Raw genomic sequence first — 20,604 nt, 5'->3', positions numbered from 1 at the left:
AGTATGATATTGCGCTTTCAACTTCGGGAGTCAGAGGTAAACAAAGGAGGAGGTATAGAACAAAGTTTATGTAAGCTCCGGAGTGTTGGAATTAATCCAATATTAATTTCGGATCATTTTCATAGATCCAATTCCAATACCATTCTTAGCAAAAACTGGGAAGAAGAATTGGCTATCCATGTGAATGAGATTGCTGTCTGGGAGAATGTGAAGCAGAGCTATAGGTATTTTTCCAGGGCGTGTGAATTGTCATAGAGCTTATCCCAGGCTGTGGGAACATTTGGGGGAGTGTGGGGGGGAGTTTATCACTTCCACAATATTGAAGACACATTTGCAGTATGATTGACAAGATGAGGAGGTGGTATATCATTTCTTTCCGCATCAAGGGGCTAGAAACAAGTGAATCCAAAACTAGAACTTAGCTGCTTTATTTATCCTTTGAACAGGTGCAGTACAAGCAGCTGCAATAAGATCTTTCATACACTCCACCCATGATTCCCTGTAATTCATGTGTCCTAAAGACAACCTCGAAAGTAGGCAGAACAGTCCTGTACAGTATTATTTTTTTAAGTACACTGCAGGATGCTGATCCTTCCCAGAGAACTGGATCCGAGTTGCATGTAATTTTGTGACATGGTTAAGTGTTTCTTGTTTTTTTTTTTCTTGCAACTCTGAGTATTTAGTTCTGTTATTTAATTTGGTCTGTAACTTCTTTGTTTTAATTACAATGTCTTCTCAGCCAGCACTGCTTAAAATTATTTGCCTCATACTAACTAGAATTTCAGTTAGCTACTTTTGAGGAAAACATTAAGACTACTCCTGAATAGTATTCCTTTTGTCTACATTTAATTTTGCTCCTCCCTGATTAGGAATTAGATTGGATCTCCAAACTCTCGAAGCCAGGAAGTATTCTTGTCAGATAGTCAATTAAGCCTTCTTCTTTCAAAGAATAAAGGAAGAAAAATAAAAAGGAAGATTTTTTTTGCACTTAGCTCTAGAACATTTACAGGGAATTTTCTGGTCTTGAGGATAGCATTCCTTAATTTTCATATTCTGCTAAAGTATCTGCTCCTGGCTGCTGTTTGAGAGTAGTGACTGCCTGGCTCATGCAGCTACCTTGATATGAGGATGTCTTTGTGTATACTAATCCTGTAAAAAGAGTTAGCGTAGAAACAATTCTTTAAAAGAATCTTTTTCCACAGCAGTTCACCTGCTTTAACAAGAACAAAATAGGGATCAAGAGGCAAGGAAAAAAAATCTCAAAATTTTCCTAAAAACAGAGGAGAGTGCATGTCATATTCTGAAGCTGTTTGTATCTCCCCATTGATACTATAGTTACATTAATGTGATAATCAGTAAAAATTATTTTTTCTCAATATGTCACAAACTAGAATTATTCTGGCTGAATTCTGAGTTCCATTATAAAAGCTCAGGCATCTAATCATTTCCCAATATTTATTTGAATGCTTTCATGTAGTTTGGTGTAACTGTTATATTAAACATTCCACACTCCTATCTTTATTTTGGATTAATTTTTTTTTTAAATACAGGAGGGGAGAAAATCAAATAATACATTAGTAAGCAAACATACCACTCAATGAGAGGACATGCAATGTCCTTGTGTTCTTGTAGTTTAGTTTCAAATTTCTTGTTGGTACTCAAGAAATGTACTTCCCCTATTGTCTCCTGAACATATGCCAAATGTGATCTGAGATTTGCCTTTTGGATTTAAGTGACCTACAGAAAAATCTCACATGCTTTTTTTCTAAGTGTCTATGTTAAAGAGATTCCCCTGATAAGTGTGTGTGTGTGTGTGTGTGTGTGTGTGTGTGTATGTACACATTCTTTTCTCTGTCATTTGGACATAGAATGGTTTGGAAGGTACCTCTCAGATCATTCCGTTTCTACTTCCCTGCTGCAGGCAGGGTTGCCAACCATTAAATCAAGCACTAGACCAGATTGCCAAGGGTCCTAGTCAATCTGACCTCAAACACCTTCAGGAATGGAGTATCTGCAAACTCTCTGGTGTGCCCTTGCACATCGCCACACTCTCAGTGAAAAATTTCTCCCAACATTTAATCTAATCTAAATCTTCCCTCTTCTAGCTTAAAACCTCATCCTATCACTATTTATGTAAATATTGTCAGTAAAACAGTGATTTCCATGTAAAACCGTTGATTTCCTTTCTGTTTATAAGCTCCCCTCAAGCGTTGGAAGGCCACAATGAGGTCTCTCCACAGCGTTTTGTCCCAGGTCCTTCAGCCTGTCTTCATAGGAGAGGTGCTCCAGGAGTCTGATCATCTACCTGTGATGTCTTCTGACCCCTTCTGTTGCAGCCCAGGATACTGTTGGCTGTTGATGTGATCCACCTGGACTTCAGTAGGGCCTCTGACACTATCCCCCACTACATTCTTTGGAGAAGCTGGCTGCCCATGGTTTGGACGGGCGTACACCTTTGCTGGGTGAAACACTGTCTGGATGGCCAGGCCCAAAGAATTGCAGTCAATGGGGTTAAATCCAGTTGGCTGCTGGTCACGAGTGGTGTCCCCCAGGGATCTGTACTGGGGCCACTTCTATTCAACATCTTTATCAATGATCTTGATGAGGTGATTGAGTGCACCCTCAGTAATTTAGCAGATGATACCAAGTTGGGAGGAAGTGTCAATCTGCCTGAGGGGAGAAGGGCACTGCAGAGAGACCTGGATAGATTAGATCAATGGGCCAAGGCAAACTGCATGAGTTTCAATAGGGTCAAGTGTTGGATTCTGCATTTTGGTCGCAACAACCTCAGGCAACCCTACAGGCTTGGGGATGAGTGGCTGGAAAGATGCCTATGGAAAGGGACCTTGGTGTACTGATGCTCAGTTGGCTGAATGTCAGTCAGAAGTGTGCCCAGCTAGCCAAGAAGGCCAATGGCATCCTGGCTTGGATCAGGAATGGTGTGGTGAGCAGGACTAGGGAAGTAATACTCGGCATTGGTGAGGACTCACCTCGAGTACTGTGTTCAGTTTTGGGTACCTCAGTACAGAAACAACATTGAGCTGGAGTAGGTCCAAAGAAGGGCAATGAGGCTTGTGAAGGGCTTGGATAATAAACCCTATGAAGAGAGACTGAAGGAACTGGGGACGTTCAGTCTGGGGAAAAGGAATCTGAGGGAAAAACTTATTGTTCTCTTCCAATATCTGAAGGGTGCTTACAGTGAGAGCGAGGTTGGTTTCTTCTCACAGGTGACAGGATGACGGGAAATGACCTCAAGTTGTGTCAGGGTAAGTTTAGATTGGATATCAGGAAACACTTATTTACAGAAAGGATGTTAAGCACTGGAATAGGCTCCCCAGGGAGTGGCTGAGTCACCATCCCTGGATGTGTTTAAAAACCATTTGGATGTGGTGCTCAGGGACATGATTTAGTGGCGGGTTGCTAGTTAGGGCAGCGTGGTTAGGTCATGGTTGGACTCAATCTTTAAGGTCTGTTCCAACCTGAGTGATTCTATGATTCTGGGCTGCGAGTGCGTGCTCCTTGCTCATCTTAAATTTTCCATCTACTAGAACACCTAAGTTCCTCTCAGCAGGGCTGAAATGCACCCTTTTTGTCCACCGTTTACTTGATCTTGGTAAAAATGTAGTCTGAGCTGATGGTATGTTCATGCTTTGTATTTTGCTTAATTCCTTTAGAATTCTTCAACACAAGACTTTGAGTTTTTCTCCTGATTCAAGTAGTTTGGTGTGCTAGCATTTGTCTGCTTTGTCTAGCCAGGCAATAGTTTTGCTGTCCATTGGATGAAATTCTGAAGCCTGTCCAAAAGGCTCAGTGGCTCTAGGAGTACTTGTCAGAACAGGCACTGATGTGGACAAATGAATAAATAGCTATTGGTTCAACTGTACATCTTGGTAATACTACTTTAGTAATTTGGATCACTTTGTCCTTCAAGTTAGTTGCACTGTTACCATTCTCAATTGGATAATGTAACAGGAAGTGTATCTAAACAATCTCATGTTTAAGGAGAGTTGCCTATAAGCTGCACTTAAAAATTGGTGTTAACATTAACCTCTGCTTAGGCTTGAAATATGGTTTTCATCTGATTTTTTTTTCCATAAATATGATTGTTTTTCACTGGGAGATGAAGTAGCTGTAAGATTAGACAAAGAGCACAAATATTGGAAGTATAGGCTTATTTCAAGATAACGATGTTGCAAGTAAGGTGTTTGTATCAGTGGACTTTGTTTTTTGCTTTACATGTCTTTTGCCATCCAAGCATTCTGTAACGTCCTGCTAGGTCTGAGACAGAATTTTGTTTGGAGTGAGTAATGTGAAGAGAAATCATAGGCTCTGGTCTGAAAGAGGAGATAGGACTGTAAACATGCTGGCATAGGACCATAATGAAGAAAGCTGGCTTGGCACCTATTGTTCTGTACCAACCCTTTACTATAACAACTGTGTTCTAATGATCACAGATGTCATCAATTTTAATTCAAACAAGGAAGCTGGAAGCTTGAAAAATAACTAGTTCTGCTTCTATCTCAGTGCTTACCCAAACTGCTTACACTGGGAGTTAGAACAAATATTTTCAGTTCATCTATGTGTTATTCCAAATAGATTCTTGTGTTGGTGATACTCCTCTTTCAATACTTTTGAAGGAGGAAGGGGCAGAAGTGTACTATTTCTCAATTGTGAGAGAAATTGAGTCTTTAAAGAACCAAAGTTCAAGTCACAAAGTTTTAGCTTGAATGTAATTAAAAAATCCTTATGGTTTCGTGTATCTTTTACCAAGTCTCAGTGATAAGCTCAATTTCAAGTGTCTTATCTCTTTTTTTCTTTTTTTTTTTCTTTAGTCCATACTGTCATACTTCTATCAGTGTGTGAGATGCTATTGTTGGCAAGCCTTTAATGGATGCTCCTGGAATTTCACTGCAAGAGCCATGACTTCTGTTTTATCTGAAATCTCACTGGCTCTTGATGACAGACAAACTCTGTTTTTAGCAATGCTGAAGGTCAGGCAAATGACTGCTTTCCAAATAGAGTAACTGAAGATACCGGGACAGATTTATTCCTGGTATAATACTGCTAGTTCTGTGAAGTTTCAGGGAAAATAGATTTGTAAAGAGCCTTGACAATTAAAGGATAATACCTCTGTTGTCATTCACTTGTGTGAAAAGGAGGTTGGAAAATCATTTAATATAAATTTTCTTTCTGTGAGTAATGCTACCTGCTCAAAGATATTTTTACCTGGTATAAACCAACCTAGCTTCATTAAGGAAACTGAGCAACATGAACTGTGCTTTTGTTTATTTATCGGAAAGTCTAGCTTGAAAGTTCTGAATATAAGAGCAGGGTTTGAGGTTTTCTGACTGCATATTTCTTAGGGTTAATCTAGGAAATGTGTAGGAAGTGCTAGGCTGCTTTCCTAGTGGCATTTAGGATAATTATTTTTCACACATTCAATTTTAGTTACAGTTTTGGCTGTCTCATGTCTATAGGCTGGCTATCAAGCAGACTGGTTAGATTTCTTTTTTTTTTTTTTTTTTTTTTATTGCGAGCTATCCATGATCTTAATTCAGATATAAGGCAATAATGATTTTGCAGTTGGGCCAGAAAAGTTCAGTAGAAAATGAAAACTTGACAGAGTTGTATCACTGCTCAACTGTTAGGAAGGGGATCACCAAAGCCTCCGTAGAATAACTTCAATGACTAACATTCTCAGAAGCTATGAAGAATTTGGCTGTGGGGTGACCCCTTTGCAGCATCGATACCTAAAGGGAGCCTACAGAGGGGAGGGGAATCAACTCTTTGAAAGGGTTGATAATTGCAGGATGAGGGAGGGGAAATCTAGGTTGGATGTCAGGGGAAAATTCTTTACTATGAGAGTGGTGAGGTGCTGGAACAGCTGCCCAGAGAGACTGTGGATGCCCCGTCCCTGGAGGTGTTCAAGGCCAGATTGGATGGGGCCCTGGGCAGCCTGGTCTGGTTATTCAATGGGGAGGTTGGTGGCCCTGCCTGCGATAGAGGGGTTGGAGATTCATGATCCTTGAGGTCCTTTCCAACTCTGGGCATTCTGTGATTTCTTATAGGAGAAACTTTGTTGCATAAATCACAGCCATACTGACAATTTGCAAATCCACATGGAAAGTAGAGCTTGTGGATGCAGTAAGTATGCAAGTGTCAGCACAGGTTAGCTATGTCTCATGAGGAAGTGCTTTTCATCTCCTACTTGAGTTAACTGACCAATTGGAAGTATCTAAAGCCATGGTTAGAGATAGATCCTTTTGTTGGTAAAAGATGTCACTGTCTATGACATTATATACTAGCGACTAGGGCTATTACTCATTACCAGTTTCCCATGACATTAGGAGTTGGGGAAAAAAACTAAGATGAATTTTTTAACAAAGAGGTCACTATAAAAAAGTGTGAAATAAGTGTAAATTTTATTACATTTTGTTTAATAGTTGCAAATATAATTTTTTTTTGCAGGTGAGTGGCAGAACTATATCCCTTAAATCTTCAACAGTGTTTTGTTGCTTCAATAATAATGCCTCTTATTTATTTCTATGAAAACTACAGTACCTGCAATAACATCATCTGATGGAGCAAATTCTTAGCCACAAAACATCATTTTTCAACATGGTCACCACCATTAGCTGTGCACTTTGTCTAGCACGGAGGCCAAAGAGCCTGCTTGCTGTACTCGTAAAATCTGTGTTCAGGCTCTCTAGAACCTGGCTTATCTTTCACATCGCTGTTGCCACTGCTGAAACATGCTACCCACCACCTTGCTATGCTAATATCCACTATTTGGACTCTATAAATGTTCAGCAAGTTTCAGAGGGGGCCATTTGTCTGCATGGGGTTATTCAATTCCACTCCTTTGCTTCATGCACTTCCATGTCAGGCGCTGCCTCTCTGCTGCCATCTGTTGCATGGCAACAGCATGTAATGTAACATTAGTGGGAAGGTTCCACCTCTACCGCTGTACCACCATTTGCCTCTGACGTTGTGGGCCAGCTTAATAAAAGAGGAAGCATTACTTTTGGAGCAGTCCTCTAACTTCTTGGTGAAATTAAGACCGAAGTAACAGTTCAGCAAGTTTTTCCATCAGAAGGGCAAAATATTCCCCTAGTAATAGATATCTTGATGGTCATAAAGTACAAACAGCTGTTACAGTAATGAAGCAGGACTTCTTCCTGTTAGCTTAGCTTTGACTAATGCTATACCCCTAAAGGCTCTGCTTTCCCAAATCATTCATGGCATATGCTTTTTAAATCCATAAAACAATCCTGCACTTGCTATATACTCTGTTCTAATGCCAAAGCAAATCTATGTTCTACTTGTGGCACCTGCTGTGGCACCTGTTTCAGCTACTTTAGGGTACTACCGAGCATACTAACATACTTAAAGCCCTGTCAACATAGCTCCCTTTGGAAAATATATAGCTCTACCCTTTAATAATTTATCATAACTCATTAAGAGAGAGTTAATGAGCATTCAGTACTTATAACAATTTGGATTAGTACCCTTTATGAAATAGGGGCATATATGTAAGTAAGAAGGGGCCTCATGTAGTTTTCAGGTACTTTCATCTTTAACAGATCTCAACAATTTCCCATCATGAATAAACTGAATGTTTAAAAACTTAATCAGTTAAAGTATTAACAAATGCTGTTACACTGAAAGCTGTCATCAGGTTTTGGAAACTGCTGTATTTTGAAATACAGAAAATACTGTCACATCAATCATTTTTCAGAAAGCTACAAAGTCACTGGTAGTGTTATAAAGCAGTTAATAGAGAAACTGGAAAGCTTGTGTTTGGACTCGAATGAAGTTCAGGCTAAGTAATGGAGAATTGGAGAATATAATATTTTTGCTGTGCTTATGCTCTATTTCTGATATGCTGGCAGTAAAAAACAAGAAAACTAAAATCCCCAGAGGTGGTCCTCTGGTCTTCCAAGAAGGCTGGGGTCACAGAATGGATATGTTGAGTGGAATTTTTCTCTGGATTGTCATGTTGCACACTCTTACAGCATCATGTGTGGTTAAAAAAAAAAAAAAAGTGACCCCCCCCCCAAGAGTCATAACCAATACCCAATTGTCTGTAGAATGTAAGCACTCATTGCAAATCTCTTCACAGGGGCTGCAACAGATGCTAAAATTATGCATGAAATTGATGATTTCATGTGAGTTCTATTTATGATATTCTCACAAAGCAGTGGAGTTAGAAAAGCAATGATAATGTTTGCAAGTAAGGAATCAAGACTGATGTTTTGAGACATGTTTTTTTTTCCCCCCTATGTTTTGATTTTTCCATTTTTCCTTTGTATTTTATCAAGAACTTCTTTTAACACTTGGTTGGCTTCTTTATAATTGTCTTCCGTATAATTTGCCTAAAATAGTGCTTAATGCCATTTTTTTTTTTTTTAACTTTCAAACATTTATTGCTTGTTAATTGTACTTTATTACCCTGAGGTACAGGGCCAGAGTGGTTTGGGTCCCACTACAGGAGGTAGGCACTGTACATGTGTGGAAGAATGCAGTCAGTGTCTCACTTTAAAAGCAGAATTTCCTTAAATTTCTGGTGCATCTTTATAGGCAAGGATTGATAGATTAATAAAAGTCTGTATTTATATCTTCTCTGTGCAGTATATAGCTTCATTATCAACTATCACATATGCTTAATATTACTCAAAGCAGTCTTGGGAGTCTCTTCCATTTTTTTCATAAAATTTTACTGGTATGATTGCCAGAAGTGAGAGAAGGCTAAAGGTAGGTTAATATGAGTCTTTTTTCTAGTTATCACTCTAGATATCTCTAAAAGAACGGCATTTTCATAAAGCATTAATTGTTATTTTCTAGTTATAGATTAAGTGGCTCATGTTGCTTGCTCAAATTTTTATGAATTTTACTTGTACATATCCTGGACTTGGAATGACCTGAAAGACTCATTGGTGTTATCTGGAATTGTGTAGGAGATGCAAAATGGACGCAGGAGGTAGAGGGCATTTCTTTTAGTCTTGGAAGTGATACACATAGGTGAAGGGGAAGGTCATTCAAGAAAATGCCTGTCATCAGCTCAGAGAACCAGGTTATTCTCTGTGGTGCTATTTAAAAAATGCCTAGTAAATGTTTGGGTGGATCTTCAGACTTCATTAGGCTGTTACATGTAAGATAGATGCATTATTCATTTATTTACGTAATTTTGCAGTCTCTTGAAGAGCTTTATAATTCTATAAATAGAAAACCTATCCTGGGATAGAGATTACTAAAACGCTTCCTTTCGGCACTTGTCTGCCACAGAAATTTCCTCAGCTGCCCAATAACCATCCAAGTAATCTTATTTTTCCATTTATTTCTGCTGCTCCATATTTGAAGTGAAAGCCTCCTATTGTTAAATAGGTGCGTATTCACTCTGAAAGGTGTTTTCTGCTACCATTCAGCTGACATGTTCTTGATGTGAACACCATTGCCGACTGCTAGTAAATAATTTGTACGCAAACACAATTCATGAGACCGAGCAATGTTAGTGTGATACTGTGAGAGAAGGAAGAATATTAAGAGCAAACAAAATTAAGAAGACCACCAGGAAGGATATGTGTCAGTCATTCATAAAGTAATCTCCTGATCTATGAGGCCTTAGAGAATCTTGGCCAAAAACAGTCTGACAACATATTAAAACACAAATGCCTATAGATCTTGTACATGCATAGGTGGTATATAGCTCTGCAAAACTTTACTGTGAATGTAACTCTGCCTGGAGAAGAGCTGAGATCTGGATGGACCTGAGATTTGCATGTTGAAATTAGGGAATACATCTATTTTTTTGTCTTTTTTAGAGACATTTTTACTTCAGACATACACTGCAATCCAAAACAACATGTCAGGTTCCTTTTGTTTTTTTTTTTTTTTTGCTGATAAATTGGGATAATGAAGCTCATATCCTGCAGTTTAGCTAGGTCTACATTAGCGATCAAAACAGAGGGTTACATTTTTTTCATGTGTTCCTTTCATTCTTCATTGGTAACAGACAATTAGCAGAAGGAATCCCTATAAAAGCAACTGTTGTGTATATATATTTTCATCTACAGAAATTTACTGTTTAGTAATGCATTTTGTACTAGATGGAAGAAAACACAAACTGGTCATAGGCAGGCCACTTCAAACTTTCTTGGACTTTCTTGGGCAAATGAAAACTTTGCTGCTGCTTCCCCAAAACAAGTAGCGTATAACATGCTGTACTGCAAAAGTTAGCGTCTAATGTGGCCAAGGAAAGCATTGCTTGCTCACATTCTGAGCTTGAATGCATTCCTTCCATGTACATAAATAGAGATGCCCTGTGAACGTCTATTCCAGCTCAGAATATGCAAATAAATAATCTTAATTGGTGTATTTATCCTGGACCAGGAGAGGAAAACTCCCAATATGGGCATGCTGAATTGTGAAACTTACTGTGACTAGGTATGTAGTATGTAGGTATGTCCCTACAAACTCTGATTCTAGTGCTACTGAGAAAAATGTCTGCAGTTTCCAAGAAAGGAATGGAGGAAAAAAGAAAAGTAGCTTTGATGTGAAAGTGAAGGAAAGCACCTGCAGAACAACTTTAATGTACAAGATGCACAGATTCATGATCCATAGTGAGCCTGAATCAATTATGCTCTGAATCAAGCACAAATGCACATCTTAAACTAAAGAATAGATGCATATTAATCTACATAAAGCTTAGCTAACTATACCTAGAAGAATAAATATGATTTTTGTGTAACTTATGCATCTAAACTTTATTACTTAAGAACATTTATTGGATAGAAACCTAATCCATTTTCAAACATCTACCTTAAACTTCTATACTGCTCATCATACAACAAAACCTGTAGACATCTTTGTCACTTGCTACTAGTTTCCTTCCAAGTATGATTAATTACATGAAAGAGTAGAAATGTATAAAAGTTTAAGAGCTGAGAAGCATATATAGAGGGCATATTTCAAGGCCCTGCCTTGAGCATTCCATTAAAATGTAAGGCTTAATTCAGTCTTAACTTGTTGCTGTTTATATAGTTAAATGGTGAATACCACACCTAGATGAGATAAAATGGGAAAGAAGCACAATACCCAGAAAGAATGGGGTGAAACAATGATCCAGAATAGCTTATTTACAATAAGTTATTCTCTAGGCTCCTAAAAGATTGCTAGATGAATGCTGAGAAATAGCTACTATAATGATATTACTGCTGGCAAGGAGTGAAAATTCTTAATTGTCACAGCAAAAAGTAAAAATCAAAGTTTCTGTTTTTCCTGTTGTGGAAGTAGTTACATTTTTCAAAAAATACTGTGAATGTGCTGCTGAAAGGGATGGTGAAGTAAAAATGCTTTACTATTTTTGAAAACCCTAGAGACTGGCAGTTTGAACAAAAAAAAAATCCATCTGCGAATTAAAAACCCAGTCACTTATCCAAAGATAATTGAGTCTGCTTGAACTGTGCACTCTGCTGAATTAGGAATCATGAGATCATATTTTCCTACCTCTATCTGGGATGGAAATGTCCCTAGAATATCTTTCCTTGCAGTGTTTGGGAATTTTTGTGTCATATTTGAGCCCAGAACTTGGGCATAAAAATAGAAGACAGTGATGAAGGTGAGTGGCAGTGCTTGAATCTTCAAACGCAGATCAGTTCAGATGAAGAGCCATTCATCACAGGCAAGCTAGTATTAATTAGTTAAGGTCATTAATTTCTTAAAGGTCTTTCTAAATATTCCACTTCTTTCTCAGATTATGGCTTCTCAAATTTAAGACATTCTTGTTAAAACTTTGCACCCTTCTTTGACGCTGCATTTTCTTACTTTAGTTTCAATTGTACTTTTTAGGGTGTATTGGCTTACAAACAATATTGATGTTAGTTTAAGGATGATTTTCTGAACCATTTTAGAATGTATTCTGTCTTCTTTGCAGTGCTTTCTAAAATTTTTCTAAGAAAAATTTCTAGGAAATAGTGCGGGTAAGGAAGGGAGCTGACAAAGAAGTACTTAGTGGAGGAGGAAGACCAGGTTAAACTTTGTGTAGCACATCTGGCTGACGTAATTTCTTTCGGGCCAGGATTGAAACAAGCTTCTGAACCCTATATTATATAGAAGCCACTCTTTCAGATCTTATTTGGCCCTGTGTTTCGTTATAAGCTTGATCGTGACTGGGGAGAAGAGAAAGCAAGTAGGTAATCTTTCATAGTCACTGAATCTGCCATTGTTGCAATTCTGGTTAAACTGAAAGTGCTGTTTCTTTCTTAATAAATTATACTCTTACTAATTTATTTTTATTTTGAATCCAAAATAGCCTTTAGCTATGGGCAGTGCTAGTACATTAATACATATTTGGCATCTTTGCTTGATTGAAATGCTAGAGCAAAGCTTGAGCTACTACATTTTGTTGGGTAAAATAAACATCCTCAGTCTTTAGAACTTCTTCCTTCCTGAAATCTCCTTTATTTTCCAAGGACTCTGCTGGAATACCTGGCAGGATGTTGTTAGCCACTAAATGTGGCACAGCGTATGGCAAAAGAAATCTGCATTGCACTTCTGTGGGGGAAACTTACAAACAGTTCTTTATTTTCTTTTATTATTATTCACTTAAATTTTAAAGCTGCTTTCATTTTGGAGTTCTGAAACTTCTGATTTTGTTTCTCTCACAGAGATGAATGCCACAGGTGCAAAACACTCTTGAAGATAAGAATGCTGTTTGATAGGTAGCTGATTCTGATAGTGCTGGGCAATTCAGCTGGAAGAGACTCACACTGAACAGCCTCTAAAACCTTGAAGACAGAATAATGACATTATACTGACTGTAGTTGATGCAAATTTAGTTCTGATTCAATGTCACTGTGTACATGTGCTACATTCCATCTTCCCTTGTGCCTTTCTTTGCTCTTATAGCATCTGCAGGCAATGCTTGGAGTTGAATGCTACATGTTTTTCATTTAGGGACAGGACTGCTATTTGCTGTGTCAAATTGGCTTCTAGTACTTAATTGATCAGAGGAGGAACTATTCCCCTGGCAGACAGAAACAAAATGAACTCAATAAATATACACTTTGAAAGAATAGTTAACTGTAAACCTGCATCAAAGCACCTTAAGTTACAAACGCACAGGAGCAGAAGAGTTGCTTACAGATTAAAAAATTGTGCTTCTGCCTCAGGATGTGCTCAAAATAAAAGCTATTTTATTTTGAGCCATTTAATATCAGAATTGGCTGCAGGCCACTAAATGTCAAATGAATGCACATGGTATTGTCTCAGATGCCCTTTCAGTGAGGCCTTACTGCTTTTGAGCAGATCAAAACTCCTTCAAAATTATAAAGCATTGTGGTCTTGGTTATATACAGTGAAAGGCCTTAAGCAGAATGACCTTAAAAAGAAAATCTGAGCATAGTGGCCAATGGGAAAAGACAATGCTGATACTTGTAGGGATAGAAGAGACAAATTACTTCTATCAGGAGATCCAAATGCAGAGTATGGATTGAAATAAGATGAAAGCAGTGGAAAATCTGAAGGGTGTATTGATAAGTAAGATTTGTCTTCATAAGCATTTACCTTATAAAATTGCCCTAAAATGAATTCAAACTGAAAAATGAGGTATGGAGAAAGAAGAATTTGGGGGAAAGAAATATTGGCACTTGTAGTCCTGTAAGCACTTAAAAGCTTAATGTAACTTGGCTGCAGGAAGTTGTCCTGTGGAAATCTCCAGGAAGGTGAAGCATCAATACCTCAGCTATTTTCTCAAATGTAATTTGCATTAAGGATATTAAACTCCGGTACCAAAGAAGAACTCAGTAGCACACTGTCATGGCACAATGTATGATGATAAAAGTAAACTGGATGGTTGAAATAGCTGTTTTTTTGATGAATTGTAGGAGAATAGAGATTACTAAAGCTAATACTGTACAAGATTTAGAGAGCTGTGTAGTCTTCTGGCTTTGCCAACACATCCTTTAAAAAGCTCCATCCACATTTGATTATTATAGGTAGACTTGGTATACGTAGACTGGTCATTCTTCTTACAGGCTTAGCTCCAAAGCATTTCCATTTATTTATTTAAACAAAAGACAGGACATTTCAACCAGAAAAGGTGAAGCTGGGACAGAGGAGAGAAGGCTGGAATACCTTCTGACCAAGGACAGAAGTTTTCACACTCAAAAATATTCCCTCCTCCCCACTATGCTGTGGTATCCCCAAGGCTGAGGTAAACTGGGTGGCTCTAGTTCTAATAGCAGTTCTGCTGCTGCAGTACAGATTTGAGCATAGTGTTCTGAACTGTGTTTGACTGGTTGTCCCACAGAATCTTTGTGCTTCTGATACGGTGGCTTCTTATATCGAAGAGAGGTAGATTAAAGCTATTTTGGGTGTTCTCACATGTATTGTAACCTTCCCTCCTAACTAGAGATGAAACATTAGCCTGAGAGGCCACTTCAGTGTGCCTCTGCAGCATGCCAGCTCAGCTTTGCTTAATATAAATAGAAACTCTTTAAGATGTCAATGGCACGTTTTGCAGATCCCCTGAGCATTCATTTAAGGTGTGTTTTGTTCTCCTATTAAAAACAAATAATAAAAAAGAACTACTTTTATTAAAGCAGTAAGAAATTTTATTTGGGAAGATGGTGGCTGCAAAAAGTAAATTTTCTCTAGGCTTGATTTGCGATACCATAGAATTCTTAGAGTAGGAAGGGACCTTTAAAGGTCATCTAGACTTGAGCAAAGCTTTTGACACTGTCTCCCACACTATTCTCTTGGAAAAGCTGGCAGCCTGTGGCTTGCAGAGATGCACTCTTTGCTGGGTAAAGAACTGGCTGGATGACTGAGCCAAAAGAGTGATGGTGAATGGAGTTAAATCCAGCTGGTGATTGGTCACAAGTGGTGTTACCCGGGCATCGGTATTGGGGTCTGTCTTGTTCAGTATGTTTATTGATGATCTGGATGAAAGCATTGAGTGCACCCTCAATAAGTTTGCAGATGACATCAAGTTGGCAGGTAGTGTCAGTCTGCCTGGGGGTAGGAGCCAGCAGTGTGTTCAGGTGGCCGACAAGGCCAATGGCTTCCTGGCTTGTATGAGAAATAGTGTTGCCAGCAGGAACAGGGATGTGATCCTCTACTCAGCCCTTGTGAGGCCACACCTTGAGTACTGTGTTCAGTTCTGGACCCGTCACTACAAGAAAGACATTGAGTCCTTGGAGCTTGTTCAGAGAAGGGCAATGAAGCTGGTGGGGGGTTTGGAGTACTTATGGGGAGCAGCTGAGGGAGCTGGCGTTCTCCAGCTGGGAGAGGAGGAGGCTCAGCAGTGATCATATCTCTCTCTACAACTACCTGAAAGGAGGTTGTAATGAGGTGAGAGTTGGCATCTTCTCTTGTGTTACTAGCAATAGAACTAGAGGGAATGGCCTCAAGTCGCACCTAGGAGGTTCAGGTTAGATGTTAGGAAATGCTGCTTCTCTGAGAGAGTGCTCAGGTGCTAGAATGGGCTGCCCAGGGAGGTGGTAGTGTCACTAACCCTGGAGATGTTCAAGAAATGTTTAGATGTTGTACCAAGGGACATGGTTTACTGAGAAACCATGGTGATAGGTGGACGGTTCAACTGGATAATCTTAAAGGTCTTTTTCAACCTTGGTGATTCTATGATTCCATCTAGCCCAGCTTCCCTGCAATGAACAGAGACACCCACAGCTAGATAGGTAGACCAGGGCCAGGTCACAGCTTCCTTAGAATTGGAATTAACTTCTGAAGGCCATCTAGTCCAACTTCACTGCAGTGCACAGGGACATCACAGATCAGGTTGCCCAGGGCCTTATCCAGCCTTGCCTTGAAAGTCTCCAGGGATTTGGCATCCACATCTCCAGACAACATGTTTCAGTGCCTCACCGCTCTCACTGTAAAAGACTTTTTCCTTATTTCTGATACAAACCTATCCTCTTTAAGCTTGATAGTTTTTCCCCTTGTTCTATCACAATAGGCCCTGCTAAAGAGTCTGTCTCCTTTCCTGTAGCTCCACTTCAGGTATTGAAAGGCCACTATCAGGTCACCTCAGAGCCTTCTCTTCTCCAGGCTGAACCACCCCAACTCTCTTAGCTCTAGATGTGTTCCTAGAACACACAGAGGAGATGTGTTCTGTCTCCGTGGAACATCCATATGTGCAGGAACTTCAATTTTCCAGTATACTGTGGTCCTCTTTACAATTAATCAGTCTTGCTAAGCTCTCCCATTTGGCCTTGAAAAGTATAAAGCAATCATCAAAGATAGTGGGATGCTTAATGTATGGGATGAGTTACCTAGGCTGTGTCTTTGTTCCTGTCTCATGCCTTCTAGCAATGTGTAAGATGAAACTAATTCATCAGACAGAAATTCACTTCAGTGAGTTTTACTTTTTTGCTGTCATTTCTTGTCCAGAATTGTTTTCTGTTTTGTAAGAAAACCATTGATTTTTCCCTTAGGAGTTATTACGTACTTATTATATGGATAAGGATGGAAACCTACTCATTTAAGAAACAAAACATAGAATTCCTCAATTGACTTTTTCACAGTGTAGATGAGAGAGGAACTGATATATACAGTCTGGAGATAACTAGTTGGATTCATTTGGGTATTCATCACTTCACTGTTAACTGCTCCACACTGGGATTTCAATGTTTCCTCATTCCAGTGGGTCATGCTTTTATATGTAGAATGAGGTTGTTCTCCTGCCACTCTCAGGCATTGTGAGCCTCAGTGCTTAAAAAGCCTCTGAAGGTTTGCTGGAAACATCTATATAAAACAGTGGTAAAATGAGGGAGACTTTAAATGCTGCTTTCTGCAGACTTTATTTTCTAGTGGTTCTTAGTGTCTGCCCATTCCTTTTCTTGTTTAAAAAAAAAAAAAAAAAAAAAGTGCTACAGTCACTCTGATAGCTTGTGTCCTGTCTCTGAATTTCAGCTGAACTGTGGAACTGAACATTTCCTCATGCTATTTTCTTCTTTTGTACGTATCCAGAGGTGAAGAGGGTGTTCATTTCCAGTGCTTTAGCATACTTATAGTGCTAGTGAGATATTTTCTTAAATGCAAAGGTGTGATGTGTTGATTTTAGGGCTGGGGTCAGGAAGAGGGCAGGCATAGCTGAAGTCCTAGGAAAAGAAGAGGCCCTGACTAATTCTGCAAGATGCTGTATTAGCACCTTCTCACTTGTGTAGGCCTCTGTATGTATTTTTGTCTGTCAGTAAATTAGGAATTCCTTGCGGTAGGGAAGCTATGTCCATCTATCTGTTTATACAAGCATTCCTGATAATATTTTAACACTCAGCCATTGAAATGCTGCCTGATCCCATCTCTCCCATTTTGGAGTGGAGCTGAGGAGCCTTGCAAGGAAGCACATCTTGTTCTCAAGGTGGTGCAGCAGCTGCACTTTGTATTCCACCTCCCAGAGCTCCTGCTAGGTGGTCCTTGCCCTGAAGCCAGTGCAGACTTATTTTTTTGGGGCACAGCTGTCACTGTTATGCTATATATCTACCCAGTACACAGCTCTCCTTACAGTGTGATACCACTAGCCTGCCCACAGGTTTTAAGCTGGGCACATTGGAAGTCAGATGTCTATCTTGTTGGAAACTTCTGAGAGCTTGAGCAAGTGTTTCTGTGCTTTTCTGAGATGAGAAATATACTTTACTTTCCAACTTGCAGCCTGTTCTTGAGCTTTGGGTGCTAAAGAAATGCAATTAAAATTAGGTCTTACTGTCAGTGGTATCCTGGTTTCTTTTTCTTTTTCTTTTTTATTTTTTTAAAAATTATTATTAGTTTACTTTTTTTCTAATCAACTGACATATTATAATTATACCTTGAGTCTGGGGCAAATAGTCTGTGACCCTTGCAACACCTGGCAGCTGAAAGCTGTGCCATAATCTAGAGCAAATGAGTTAAGACTGTTACAATTTTTTTCTGAAATAGCTCTGTCTGGGTTTTACCTACTTACATTTTAAGACAAAAGCATTAGTGGACAAAATGAAAACTGTATTTTAACTGGACAGTATTTATATATTCATTTATTCATTTTGTAATGCTCTATTAGAGGAAAAGCAGGGATGACAGTAAAGTAGAATTTATGGTGTGGGCAAATAGATCTGGATTTTTGCTCTAATCCTGAGGTTTAATTAACATCAATGCTTCATTTAAAAAATATTTTAAAAGAACATTTTAAATAGAAAATAAGTCCTGAAGATTTCACAAAAACATTGATCTGTCTGCAACCACTTAATAAATAAATGGTTGATCAGAGCTGAATTTTCAGATTAAGAAAACATGCCAACAGATAAACACTTTGCATTCCATTCCTTTCTGTTGGATCTTTAAAAATGGGAACAAGATAGTCTTGAAAGTGCTTTGGCACTTTAGATCTGGCTCTCCTTTATCTCCGTGTGTGCTGGTATTTTGTCGCCAGCAACTCCTGAAGGTTCTCAGTGTCCTCTGTAACTGCCCACTCTGGATTCACTTGAAAGTTTCCCGGAGAAACTTCCTGGAAAGTTTTCCATCTTAAAACACGTTTGGCAGAAAATATCCCACTAGAGTAAGTGAAACTGGTATGATTATCTCTTCCCTCAAAATTTGTATCTAATTCTATGTCAGTTGTAGTTAACTTCTGTATGCTTATTTATATTTTATTTTATAACATCTAAATTTTGAACTGGAAGAAGTAAGAATCAGAAACTGAGAGAAGTCAATGTGTTTCACCCTGGAAAAAGAACATAGGAATGTTGCACATAGGAATTTCACCTTGCAGTCAGACATGGTTTATGCTTACTATACTGAAGGAACAAGAGTCAACAACTGCAGGTGTGGTTTCCTTGGTATTACCCTTGGTGTGGTGGTGATTTTTTCAGTGAGGAAATTAATGAAGTGAGTATCTTAAAAGCTTTAGCAAAGATCTGTAGCTTATATCTGTACCTCATAAATACTGAGTGCAGAGAAGAAAGGAAAAATCTGATGTGCTCATTGAAAACTGGCTGAAGGTATCTGAAGGCTCTTCTCTAGTTGGAGTTCAATAATGGAGTGAAATTTCATAGATGGCTTTTGGATGGTAACTGTTGAGTCAAGGCCTGAAGCACTGATTGAGCACCTGGGGAAAGGACCCGGTCAGCCCTGGGAGCACAGGTGAAGGCAATTCAGCTGTGGGACTGGAAGGGGTGGAGCCTGGCTGCACCTCTCTTAGACTTCATTTAAGGGCTGACTGCCACTGGGGAAGGATCTCTAGTTGCAGATCTCTCCCTTGTGGAGTTTTTCTTGTGAGCCTAGCACTTTGGATATGGGTGAGCACTTTTCCTTTGTAACACCTTTCCATTGTGCTAGTCCCTCTGTCATTACACCTCCTCTATCACCATTTCACTGTGATTTTTCTGACTGCTATAACTGTAGCGTATTGATTGCACCCAGATGCACCTGAGAGGGCTATGTTAAATATGGGTGAGAATACTGCTTGCTTGAAGATGCTGCATTCCACTGGGCACCTGGAGCTAGCACAGTGTGATTATGTAGTGAGGAATCAGAAATTCTGAACTGTTGTTACAGTAGTTGGATTTGCAGTTGGAGTATTCTAGTTACTTATTTCTAAAAGTGCTTGTCTTTTATTTTTGGATTGTTATGTGCAACAGGCTGATGGAGGTTATCTTGGATAAGTAGTGGTGTCTTGGTAATGGAGCTGTAGTTTTATGTGGGTTAAAGTTAACCAGAATACTTTCCTATAAAGCTCACTATAGGGAAACAAAACATGTCCAAGGTCCTTCACACATATTCCGTTTCTGTCTGATTAGTGTAATGAGTTAGTTTGGGAAAAATTACTATTAGGAGGAAAAATACAGTGAAGTCGTGCAGCGGTTATTGGCTTCTTAGTTTTCCAGTTCTGAGTAATGTCTCTATACAGCACCCCAAAGTGAATTATGATAATTATCCCCTTAAAACGCAAATAAAGACAAGTAGGTAATACTCTTGACCTTTGCAGAAATGTAAGTTAAGTGTATTTGTTTAATTTCCATAATTTTTGTTGTTCTACCTGTACACGAATGAATACGACAATAGCAATAATTGAGGAAAATTGTGTTACAATTCTGGACAGTTCTGTAGAAGTAATGCATGCACAGAATGACTTAAGAAGTTTTTTCTTTTCCTTTCCCCGTACAGATCACTCCTGGCAGCAAGGCAGCACAGTCACAGATGAATCAAGGGGACCTTGTGGTAGCCATTGATGGAGTCAATACTGACAGCATGACTCACTTAGAGGCTCAGAACAAGATCAAGTCAGCAAGTTACAACCTGAGCCTCACTCTTCAGAAGTACGTTGACATCAGTTAAAATCTTTGTGTTCCCAAGGATGTCCTATGAAACCCATGACTGAGGGCTATGTGTTTCTTCTTTACCTGTTAGTTTTATTTGAAGTGTCCAATGTATAGATATGAGGTGAACAGCTAAAATCTGTGGTGATTTTGTAGCAAGTAGCATGGATTTTTATAGATATCACAATGGCTTGTATGACATATGAATCTGTGTTGTATTTAGCCCACTGAATACAGGTGTAATTCCTTGTTCATTCAGGCTCCTGATAAAAGTCCAACAGTGATGTTTCTTTAGTCC

General features: G+C 39.0%; 1 protein-coding gene across 2 annotated transcripts in view; it reads left to right on the top strand.

Moving 5' to 3' along the window:
- Positions 1-20,604, top strand: part of LDB3 (LIM domain binding 3) — a gene marked incomplete at both ends in the record, with an annotated part of 111,829 nt that overhangs the window by 10,197 nt on the left and 81,028 nt on the right. For both annotated transcript variants that reach the window (XM_079536258.1, XM_079536259.1), the window contains one exon: positions 20,155-20,306. In XM_079536258.1, the coding sequence (XP_079392384.1) occupies positions 20,155-20,306 (152 nt within the window). The remainder of the gene's footprint in view (positions 1-20,154; positions 20,307-20,604) is intronic.

Source organism: Tetrao urogallus, assembly GCF_951394365.1.
Source record: "Tetrao urogallus genome assembly, chromosome: 5".
Lineage (NCBI taxonomy): Eukaryota > Metazoa > Chordata > Aves > Galliformes > Phasianidae > Tetrao > Tetrao urogallus.
The sequence above is the reverse complement of the archived record's forward strand: the minus strand, read 5'-3'. Positions and strand labels throughout refer to the sequence as shown.